We start from the raw sequence: 12,464 nt of genomic DNA on the forward strand, positions 1-12,464 counted from the left end.
GACGTTTTTGTCAAATTTTGGACCAACATTTTTTTTCCAAAAAAATTGTCACATTTTGGACGACAAAGTATAGTATGACGTTTTTGTCAAATTTTGGACCAACATTTTTTTTCCAAAAAAATTGTCACATTTTGGACGACAAAGTATAGTATGACGTTTTTGTCAAATTTTGGACCAAAATTTTTTTTACGAAAAAATTGTCACATTTTGGACGACATAGTATAGTATGACGTTTTTGTCATATTTTGGACCAACATTTTTTTTCCAAAAAAATTGTCACATTTTGGACAACGTAGTATAGCATGTCGGTTTTGTCAAATTTAAGACGCCATAGTTATTACAAATGGGATTTCTTTCCGTTTTTTTTTTCTCTTTGAGATGTTGGGTTCCTAAATTGGCCCTCAGGTATCAAAACTTTGAGAACCCCTGCTGTAGAAGACACTAGAGATGACATTTCGATTCCAAGTCTTGTAAAAACAAATCTTTTCCACTCCAGTGACTACTAAATTTACGGTCCATCTATTATCACTAAGGTGTCAGCAGCAGCGAACCTTTACTTCGAGGACTTGATGTGTGTTTGCAGAGGTAATGGAAGGTTTCAAGGTTACTTGAATGCATCTTGCAGCTGCTCCTCTAAACTCAATCTGCTGTCGATCTAGCAGAAGTTATGGGTGATATACCAGGGTCTTTGAATGCATCTCGTTAACCGCTCCCATCGGCTCCACTTTTGAACCTGTTTTCTAAGAATTGAATTGCTTGGAGTTCTCGTTGGTCTTGGTTGGGGGGGAAATTCTTGTCCTGTGTGTGTGTGTGTTGTAACTCTTTTGTTTTCCCACCCCTCTCCTCCAGTGCACCTGGTTGAGTCCCAGGCGATGGCTGAATCTGCAGGAGTACCAGAGCAAGAAGCTGATGCAGGAGAGCGGCGTCGCCGTCCAGCGCTTCTACGTGGCCGACACGGCTTCTGAGGCTCTGAAGGCTGCGAAAAGACTCGGTGAGTGTGGGACACACACACACACACACACACACACACAGACCCGAGTCCCCCCGCCTATCAATACTGTCGCAGAATATTCACTTTCAGGGCATTAATTTTGTATTTTGTTTTAATTATAATCCCTCTTATTTAATTTAACACAACAAGGCAGACCTTGTAAAACATCACTTTTTAATGTTGTATCAGCACAGGCTCTCCCAAGGCTTAAGCTTAAACTTTGATAAAGAAAATAAAAAAAAAAAACAGTATATAATTATAAAATGTGTGACTTAAAGCTGCGGGTGCATGATTTTAATTTTAAAAAATGTTGTTGTTTGATGTCGTTAAGCTAGCTCTCTTTGGTCTTTGTGAACAGAAACGATTATTGTATTGTTTGTTTTTTTTGTATTTTGAGTGAGAAAACGGGTTCTGTCAGGCAAAACTATCAGCAGAGCAGATTCATTTAATGTTGTATTTATTGGAAAAAAAAAAAAAAAGTACTTTTCCTTCAAAAATAAGGACATTTCTAAGTGACCCCATTAATTTTGAAAATGTTGTTGTTTGATGTCGTTAAGCTAGCTCTCTTTGGTCTTTGTGAACAGAAACGATGGAATATTATTGGTTTTTTTTGTATTTTGAGTGAGAAAACGGGTTCTGTCAGGCAAAACTATCAGCAGAGCAGATTCATTTAATGTTGTATTTATTGAAAGTATTTTCCTTTCCATATTTTTCCTTCAAAAATATGGACATTTCTAAGTGAACGGCAGTGTACACGAAAATGCAAGGGCGGGCCAGGTCAGGCAAAACTATCAGCAGAGCAGAAGCATAGAGTTTGACAGATCCGGGTTATTCCATGGCCGATATATTTCAAAATCAGGGTATCGGCTTAATATTATGAGCCGATAATTGACCGATAATATATTTAGCCTTTTTTTCTTATCTTCCTAAAATAATAAAATATAACTGTTCATGCTTTACTTCACTCACTGGTAAATCCAACACTTTCATCCAAAAATAATGCATAAATAAACATTAAAATACATAAAACATGTCATCAGCTTTTGGATTTAAAAATGAAGTTTTGGTAGTTTTTGAGAATAATGTTTTTTGCAATAATTGGCTGATTAATACATAATAATCATGATTTAATTCAAACTGTGACCTTGCAACACATGTAGCAGATTCATACACAAAGCATTGGTTTAACTCCGTATATCTTCCCGCTGCTGATAATGACTTAGACTTGGGGTTTTTTGTTGAGCTGTGATTTAGATGTAATTGCTGTGTAATTGCACCGTAGCACACTGCGAAACCTTGACAGTCCTATTTTGCGCTCGCGTTGATCTGCGGCCCTGCCACGGGGCGTTTGCAAACGGCTGTGCTTAATCGGGGTTGAAGTTTGATCAAGTTAAATCGCATCTTTACGCGTTTGCTTTTGTGCGAGGAAGCCTGTTGTTGTTCGGTTTTTTTGTTTTTTTTAGCGACTGTGCCTGCTCTGCTTTACATCACGGCGTATTCATCCGTATTAATTAGTTTCGCGACCTCTCCTCTCCCCCTTTGCTCACGCTCTGCTCTTTGTGTTTTAATTCGTTCATCTTGAATCCCCTCGAACATTTGCTGGGTTTTTTTTGTGTGCTGCACAAATCTTCCACAAATGCACGAAGAAAGATGATTTTAGCGCACGTTGTTCGTGCAACCCACACAGCTTTTTTGTCGTCCTTCCCCCTCGCTCCCCCCCTTCTTTTTCCTCCTCGCCGCCCGAGCACACGCGCCGCACATTTCCGCCCCGTAGCTTTATATTTTATTCAGTGTCTTCTCCGACTACAGCAGCAGCAGCTCTCTGATAGCGGATCCATTTTGGTTGTCAGCCAGCGAAGATGCTGCTCTTTACTGCTGACTTTTGGGCTTCAGCGCCTGGAGTGCTGCTGCTGCTGCTGCTGCTGCTGCTGCTGTTTCGCTGGCCCTGGTTACCATTCAGACAAAGATGCACTGAGGAGGAGGAGGAGGCGAGAGGAGATGTATTTCCACAACAATACCTTTATTGCTTAGTCGGATAAGAAATGTAACGTCAAGAGAAGTGAGGACAGAGGAGTTGGACAGGAACAGACGACTTAATAAGATACTGTTATTGACTCGAGGGCTGATTTTTTTTTTTCTTTTTCTTTGTCTTTCTTGCAAGTCATAGTCCTTTTTTATTTTATTCTAGCAAGTCAGATAGTATTTGTCCATAGACATGTTAAGTAAATATGCATGTCTTTGAACTGAGGGAGGAAACCGACCACACAGAACACGTTGACAGAAAGTCAACCTAAAACCTATGTAACATAATTGTATTTGAGCTGTTGGAGCTTCCTCCTGTTGTGGGTGATTTCCCTGTTCAGGGAGTGTTTATTCCGTCGTACTCTACGAAGTGCTGTATGATATAGCAGCAGCTGTTAATAGACTTGTACTAAGTCTTGCATGTAAAAATGCAACCTCCACGCAGAAAGGCAACATAAAACCTATGTAAGATAATTGTATTTGAGCTGTTGGAGCTTCCTCCTGTTGTGAGTGATTTCCCTGTTCAGGCAATATTTATTCAGTCCTACTCTACGAAGTGCTGTACGATATAGCAGCAACTGCTAATAGACAGACTTAGACTAAGTCTCGCATGCAAACATGCAACCTCCACGCAGAAAGGCAACATAAAACCTATGTAAGATAATTGTATTTGAGCTGTTGGAGCTTCCTCCTGTTGTGGGTGATTTACCTGTTCAGGGAATATTTATTCAGTCCTACTCTACTAAGTGCTGTATGATATAGCAGCAACTGTTAATAGACTTTGACTAAGTCTCGCATGCAAACATGCAAACTCCACGCAGAAAGGCAACATAAAACCTACGTACCGTATTTTCCGCACTATAAGGCGCACCGGATTATAAGGCGCATAGAATAGAAGATATTGCAGTCAAACGTTTGACTGGGGTTGCGTTATGCATCCACTAGATGGAGCTGTGCTAAAGAGAATGTCCACAAAACAGATAAAGTCAAACTTTACCAATTGATCCATATATCAGGCGCTCCGGATTATGAGGCGCACTGTCGTTTTTTTTGAGAAAATTAAAGGCTTTTAAGTGCGCCGTATAGTGCGGAAAATACGGTAAGTTAATTGTATTTGAGCTGTTGGAGCTTCCTCTTGTTGTCCAGGGACTGTTTATTCCGTCCTCCTCTACCGTGTGCTGTATGATATGAATTCTCGCTAGCAGCAGCTGTTAATAAACTTAGATTAAGACTAAGTCTTGCATGCAAAGATGCAAACTCCACGCAGAAAGGCAATGTAAAACCTATGTAACATAATTGTTTTTGAGCTGTTGGAGCTTCCTCCTGTTGTGAGTTTGAGTTCCCAGTCAGGGAGTGTTTATTCCGTCCTCCTCTACCGAGTGCTGTATGATATGAATTCTCGCTTGCAGCAGCTGTTAATAGCTATTAAACTAGGGATAAATAGGGCACGATATCACTTTTTTTGTCCAATACTGATAACGATATAACACAAATCCAATCCGAAAAACATCCAATCCAGTCATTTTAGACCTTTTAAACCATGAAGACGCTGTTGCTGATTTTTAGATTTTACTTTTTTTACAGTCTGTTACCCAAGGGTAAATAAATATTTAAATTGTTAATAATGTAATGAAAATTTTGACGTTTGAATTAAGGGTCATTAATAATTTCTCTTTAACTTAATTTTAGGATTATAGCAGTTAATAACTGGCGGCACATGAACCAGGAAATACGTCGGGCAAATCTTTTTTTCGTCTGCCGTTTTCATAAAAAAAGTGAAAGATGAGTTACCAAAACAGTCGAGGACAAGCAAACTGGAGCAAACATTATCGTTATTATCGTTATAGCACACGGTATCTTGTTTATTTTACGTGCTTTTATTGCGATATATATACTGTGTACGTGTTTGTGACACGCTGGACCTTTAAGGACAAATCTTTGTTCGCTTAAAACTTTAGTGCGTGTGTTTGCAGAGGATAAAAGTGATTTATTATTCCAGATTGTCCACAGTATCAGGTGTGAATACGTGACCTCAATTTAGGATTTTTTTTTGTTTGTTTTGTTTTTGCCTCTTTAAGCAATATCACATTTAAAAATAGCAGAAAAAAAAAAAAAGGCCCGCGCCTCTCGTAGCCGTGCGTTCGGTTCATGACTAAATTAAAAACATGTGCCGATGCACGCTCACTAAATCAAGCCCGCCGTCCCTATAGTGTATTTCACAGCTGCTTATTTTCTTCTCATCTCCATTCATGCACTCATCATCGGCCAGACTCCTGTGTGTGTGTGTGTGGAGTTAAAACATGCAGCTCACCACGCCTCATTTCCTCATGTACACAGAGTCTGTGTTTATCTCACACACGCGGACGTGTTCCAACCAGAGAAAGATGACAGATCAGTAGCTTCTTTTAGTTGTCGGGCCAAAAAAACGCAAACTGCGAACGCGCCAAATTCTGAGGATTATGCGATGGTGTTGGGGGTAATCAGAGTGTGAAACCAGGACTGGATGGAGCTCTGTTTCCGTGGCTTTGCGCTGTAAACAGAGACAGTGTGTGTGTGTGTGTGGAGCGTCTGAGCCGACCGGAGAGAGCGCGAGACTGGGATGGATTTCTGTGCGGCGCTGATATCCTGCTGTGAGCCTCCGGTTCCCTGCACACACACACACACACACACACAACAGAGCGGTCGAGCGTGGAAGCACAAACACAGATGAATGACATGCGTACAGGAAACACATATAATTACACGAGCGCGCACACCGGTTTGTGCAGCTGTGCTTCTCAGAGGACACCGCACTGACTTTCTTTTGTTTTGGACACAGTTATTCTTAACCTGAGATGTTTTATTTGTCTATTTATTGGTTGCTTGTTTCAGTTAGAAGACGGTGAAACATTGCTCTCTTATTATCTTCAGCAGGTTAATTGGTATTGTTGTTTAAAAAGCACGATTAGCAGCTTTAGCAGTGGTTTGTTTGAGTGTGAACTGCATTAAAGGCGCCGTATGTAAGAATGTGGCCAAAAACGGTTACTACATTCAAATTCAAAATACCGAGGAAATCTTTTAGGTTTCGTTTTCTGACGTAACTGGCAACCCGTGGTTGCTCGGCAGCTGAGACTCTGCTGAGACTGCAATGATTGGTAGACGGCGGTAGGTGGCGCCGTCTTTGAGTTCGTTTCCATGTGGGTTTTGTCTTCCAGACGTGAAATCGGACCATATGTCATTTCTTCTCTTTCTTTCTAACACCGTCACTTATGCCGTATCCTCCTCAGTGTTGACATCCAGGTAGATCAACATCGTAAACTCCTACCTAGCTAAGAAATTAGTCTTTTTGTCGTTCTATTTCGTCATAGATTTTGTCATGAAACTGAAGCCTAACCTTGACCAAACCACCATTTAAACGTGTAACTGCAGCTACCTCTGCACCCGATGCCTAATTTTGAAAAACAAAATGCCAGGTAAGTGGGCTGAGAGCTGAGGGGAGAGTTTGGAGCAGTAAGGGGGCGTGGCCTGGTGGTGAAATCTGACACTGACCTTTAAAACAATAAAAGCCGGAGTCTGGGACATGAGTCTGGAGTGAGCATGGACTAAAATAGACTAAAATAATGACAAAATGTGAGTGTAGTAGCTATACTTTCAACACTATGCTACTCAATTAGTAAATAACATTACTATAAACACTGATTTACACTTGAAAAACAGTAGATTAGAGGTTTACGTACACTTTAAATCTCAACCCGTTCCTCAGAAATGAACTTCTGACCAGGTTTTGGTCTCCATGAGGACGAGTTGTCTTGACTACATCAGTGTTTATGCCAGAATAACGTTCTAAAGAGGCAACCAATTCCAGTACACACACACACACACATGCATACTTACCAGTACTCTTCCCTTCACTCACTGAACCATGCAGCATTTAGGTTGACATTTCAATTTCAGCTTTACTGTATAGAAACCGCTCGCACTCCCCCCTCACGACGCGTGGACTCGTCCAACTCCCCCCACAAGTGGACACTGATTGATTTGTTCCATTAGGTCTGAGGACAAAGTTGCTTCGAAAATCTTTCACCTTTTCTATCAAAAGAAGTAAATAAATAAATAAATAGAAGTGGAATATTAGACACGGACCATTGATTCCCATTACCTTGAACGACATCCGTCAGGAAAAAGGAGTTTACGCCGCGCGGCAGATGGAGTGACTCACAACCAGCTAATGGCTCGTGGAAAAGTGGGGTTTTGGATTTCCGCGCGCCCCCATACTGGGCGAGCCACGCGGGGAGTAATCACAAAGTTTTTCGTAACGCGTGTTCCTCTGGGACAGTTCGAGAGAGTAGGCGCTCCCTCAACAACTGCAGCTGTCTGTCCAAGAACCAGTGACCCAGATCCTCAGGCGTTTGGATGGAAACTCGAGCAGCTGTGGGGCTTGAAAAATCAACTTTTGGACCTTGAATTTTCCACTGCCTAACTTTTAATATGTTAACGCTGTGTGCTTGAAATGAAGATATTTGTTAATTACTGCTGTCTCTCAGCAACAGCTGTAGAACAAAGCAATATTTATCAAACCAAGAGTATCTTATTGATACTGAAACTGTAGGAAAAAGTACTATTTGTGGGGATGTTATCAATACCAATACTGATACTTATCGATACTTATTGATTATTCTCCGCAACTCACTTTTAAAATTCAAATGTTACGGCTCAAAACCAAAAAAAAAGTTCTATTTGTTGTCACATTTGCAAATCATTGCTGTCTCTCAGCAACAGCTGCAGCACAGCATTGCGTAGGTTTTTTTTTTTTTTTTTTTTTCCCTATACCAGTTCTGACACCAATACAGCTTATTAATTCTCCTCTAAAACTAACTTTGAGACTTGAAACGTTAAAAAAATAAGTTATATTTTTTTTGTTGTTGTTGTCACATTTGCAAACTATTGCTGTCTCTCAAGAACAACTGCAGGGAATGGCACCGTTTGTGAGGATTGTATCGGTGTACCAAGACTTCTCAAACATGTGGAGGTGTGAGGACGAGTGTACTTCCAACCTCACCACCAGAGGGCTTTTTTGTGGTTTGTTGTGTGTTGTGCTGTAAAACTCGGCAACATCCATTTGAAACAAATAATCCATTCCTAACCCCAACCCTAACCCTCTTGCTGCAAAGGCAAGGAGTGCTAACCACTAATCAAATTCTTGAAGTCTTGATTGGTCCACAAACCAACTAATTGTTCAGTTGTCACGATTTCTTTGGTATAGCGAACATTTAGGAAGCTGTAACATACAATTTAGTAATCTATAATCCTTTGCATTTCAAGAGGGTTCTTGCACAGTCGTGCTTGAACCCTAATTAATCAAATAAACATTGCAGATCGACTTGTCTGCTTTGATAGGTGAAGATACCGGTCAACGACACCCATCTTCTCTGGTATCATTTGAAGGATACTGTATTATACATACAAGGCCTGGTTGCATCTTGAGTAATGAAAATAGATTTCATCTCTGCGTGCCAGAAGAAGCAGATCCGTACGCTAGGGCCGCAGCTATCGATTATCTTCGTAATTAGTATGAATATTCTACCAATTATTCCTCGAGTAATCGCATCACGAGTCACAACATCTCTACATATACAGTACGCTCCGGTAAGCTACGTAAAATCAGCGAACATCAATGTTTTACGTTAGCGCGTTAGCATTAGCAACTGGATGCTTTGTGCTCAGATGCCGAATCATTGAGGACTGAATGAAGCGAATACTCGAATTACTCGAGTAATCGTCGCAGAGCTAGATATCGGTCAGCGATACCCATCTTCTGTGGTATCATTTGAAGGTTACCGTGTTGTACATACAAGGCCCGTTTGCATCATAAGTAATGAAAATAGATTCCATCTCTGCGTGTCAGAAGAAGCAGATCCGTACGCTAGGGCCGCAGCTATCGAACATTTTCGCAATCGAGTATTCTACCAATTATTCCTTGAGTAATCGCATCACGAGTCACAACATCTCTACGAATACAGTACGCTCCGCTAAGCTACGTTAAATCAGCGTTCAACATCAATGTTTACGTTAGCGTGTTAGCATTAGCAACGGGATGCTTTGGGCTCAGATGCCGAATCATTGAGGACTGAATGAAGCGAATACTCGAATTACTCGAGTAATCATGGCAGCCCTAGATACCCATCTTCTCTGGTATCATTTGAAGGTTACCGTGTTGTAAATACAAGGCCCGTTTGCATCATAAGTAATAAAAATAGATCCGTACGCCAGGGCCGTAGCTATCGAATATCTTCGCCACCGAGTATTCTACCGATTATTCCTCGATTAATCAATAATCGCAAAAAACACGAGTCACAGCATCTCTACAAATACAGTCCAATCCGGTAAGCTACGTTAAATCGGCGAACACCAAGGTTTACGTTAGCGTGTTAGCATTAGCAACTGGATGCTCGTTGTGGTACGCCAGCTGTCGTTTACAGTGGTGACACTGCACCTTGTTGGCTTGTTGTTTACGAGTAAAACGGTCGCACACTTTGGACGTTCTCTGCGTTTTTACGGGCCGTTTCCACTCTCCGTCATCCCGTTGTGCGTCTGCTAAAACGGTCCGTGTGGAACAACGATCCCTCCACTGAACGAACCGTCGCATCCCTTAGATACCGGGTCAACGATACCCATCTTCTCCGGTATCGCCTGAAGGTTACCGTGTTGCACATGTATACAAGGCCCGTTTGCATCATGAGTAATGAAAATAGATTTCATCTCTGCGCGTCAGAAGAAGCAGATCTTCACCTACACACACAGTATACGCACACACACCCGTATCCTGTTGCAGCTAAACAGAATGTGATTATGCGGTCCGCTTTTTTTTTTTTGTGTGTGTCGCCACCTGTTTGACAGGATGAAATCGTGATGGATTTTTCAGTCCGAATTCTAAATCACACCCACATTTTCTCGCCTGCGAGAGCCTTTCATGTCGGCCGCGTCTCTCCCGCCTTCCCCCCGGCAATCGTTCACTGACAAAGGCGGCGACGGAAGAAAACATCACTTTTGGATTCTTATCCGCGCGTTGTGAGCCCCCGGCGTGATGAATGGGAGCGGCGTTACACTTGGCGTATATTTATACACACCGCCGTATCAGATGAGTCGGGAACGTGCCGTCCCTCTTTATTGTCGCCGTCTACCTGAATTTCCTTTTTTTTTTGACAAATTCCGTCGCTCAATCTCTCTGTATTTGTGTTCGCCGCCTCCTCCTCCTCCGTGTCTGGCTGCCGCTTCCTTAAAATTAAAATGTTTTCTCCCACTCCTTCTTCGTCACCTCGGTCTACCTCTGCCGCTCCTCTGCCAGCGAAACGACAATTATCAGAGGTGGAAATCATTTTAATTTATTTCGCTTGGCTATGAATATTCAGTGTAAACAGAGCACTTTTATGCATCGCCGTCGAAATCTCGTGTGTGCTTATTAGAGCCGTAGTTGGTTTAATATGTTGGCTCACTGAATAATAGCGCGCTACCTTGACATCGGCCAACTCTTTGATGAGGCAGGTGTGTGTGTGTGTTCATGTATTTGTTACCTCTTTTGGGATCTTTTCTGGCATAAACACCGACTTTTTCAGTGGCAGTAGTCCTCATGGAGACCAGAACCTGGTCCTTATGAGGCAGGAACTCATTTTCCCAGGAGCTGGTGAAGTTGAGGGCAAAGGTTTGGTGAAGATTTGGGTTAGACGTTGGTTACGGTTCGGGGAAAATGCTTTATTCAGTCAATTCAGGGTCCTAAGAAGCGTCAGAATCGGGTATAGCGGCGGTCGCTAAATCCTGATGTTGTCTATTAAATGCATTTCCTTTTAAGTTGAAGGCTCTTCTTCTTCTTCTGCCTCCTCATTGGACCTTTTTCCCTTTCCAAATAAGCTCTTCAAAGAATTTTTTGCTAGCTTGTGAGCTAAATTGTTGATATCTCATGACCGAGACGAGCATCTTTCAAAATAAAAGCTCTCTCGGAGGATCCCCTATGCTCAGAAGTTTCTTTCTTGCATCAAAAATATCTCCTTTGAATGCAGAGATGCTCTTTTTCGTCAGACTTAATGATTTTTCTTTGTTATACGAAGCAAAGAAACCAGTTTCAATTGTTAAATGACCGGAACGTCGTGATTTCCCTCCACTGAATAAGGTCACGTCTGATGCCGCAAACACGCGTATAACTAGCGCTATTTAGCGCTTTAGCACAAGTTGGATTTTCGAGGAAGTTTTTTGCTCCAAATGAGGAGCTAGCTGAAGAGTTAGCGGAGTTGTTACGTCTACGCCCTTATGACGTCCTGTGCTTTGCTAGACGCTCTTAACGTTGTTTACGTACCGTAACGTGGTTGGAACGCAAACTATTTCAAGGGTTCGAGTTCGGTCGATGTCTCGAAACAGCAGCTGCCATGGTTACTATTAGTTGGCAGCAGCTTTAGGTTAGCGGAAGGAGCTAACGTGTAGTCGTGCTACGATAACAACAACAACACTGTTTGAATCCTTGAATTCCGCATTTTGCTTTCGAAAGGTCGATATTCGTTTTCGATCGAAGCAACGATATTCATTTACAATCGAGATACGTGAAACCCCTATGAAATAAACTGATTAGTCAGTTGTCAAAATAGAGGCAATAATAGTTAACTCGTTGAATAGTTGCAGCTCTACTCGTCTTCTACGTGAAGTGATCAACAATCTATCAATAGATGCTGTAGTAAATGTCTGGTTGCAGTGGGGCAGTCATGAGATATTCCAGAAATCGCAGAGGCTCTTTGATTTGGGTGCCCTCGATCCTTAAGAGCCTTTAAGTCAAGTGACTGAGGATCACTGTGCCTCAGATGGTGTGTAAAATGAAGTCGCTCAAGGCCGAGGGAACGCTGTTGTTGTTGTTGTTGTTGTTGTGTGCGTTTCTTAAAGTGATTGTTTTCACTCGGCTCATTTAGTCGTCGTCTCTCTGCGGCGGCTCAGACCTCGTCGACGCCTCCGGGCCCCGCGATCTGCAAACTGAGACGTATCCGTCAGCTGTAAAGCAGCAGAGTTTATTGATTTATTTTCAGCCAGAAAACGTGCGAACAATTAATCTGTTTCATATCAAATATCACGACGTGAGACAACGCCATCTCCAGGGCTGTAGTTTATTGCAAAGTGAGACGTCGGTGAATGACGAGAGCAATTTCTCTGTCTCGAAATTTTGTTTATCAGTCACAGAGAACATTTGTTGTTTTTTTGATTGACCTGCTTTATAAAAAGTAAAAATTTGGAACACATACTAAACTATGACTTTTTGTCTAATTTTGGATGACATACTAAAGTGTGACTTTTTGACACATTTTGTACGACATACTAAAGTGTGACATTTTTTACACATTTTGGACGACATACTAAATAGACTTTTTGACACATTTTGGACGACATACTAAAGTGACTTTTTTTTTACATATTTTGGACGACATACTAAAGTGACTTT

At 41.7% G+C, this 12,464-nt stretch overlaps 1 protein-coding gene across 1 annotated transcript in view; it reads left to right on the forward strand.

The window, feature by feature from the left end:
- suclg2 (succinate-CoA ligase GDP-forming subunit beta) overlaps positions 1-12,464 on the forward strand; it is a 124,477-nt gene that overhangs the window by 25,169 nt on the left and 86,844 nt on the right. Inside the window, exon 2 of the mRNA XM_083907428.1 lies at positions 850-991. Within this exon, the coding sequence (XP_083763554.1) occupies positions 850-991 (142 nt within the window). The remainder of the gene's footprint in view (positions 1-849; positions 992-12,464) is intronic.

This window comes from Microchirus variegatus, assembly GCF_963457635.1.
Source record: "Microchirus variegatus genome assembly, chromosome: 21".
Taxonomy (NCBI): domain Eukaryota; kingdom Metazoa; phylum Chordata; class Actinopteri; order Pleuronectiformes; family Soleidae; genus Microchirus; species Microchirus variegatus.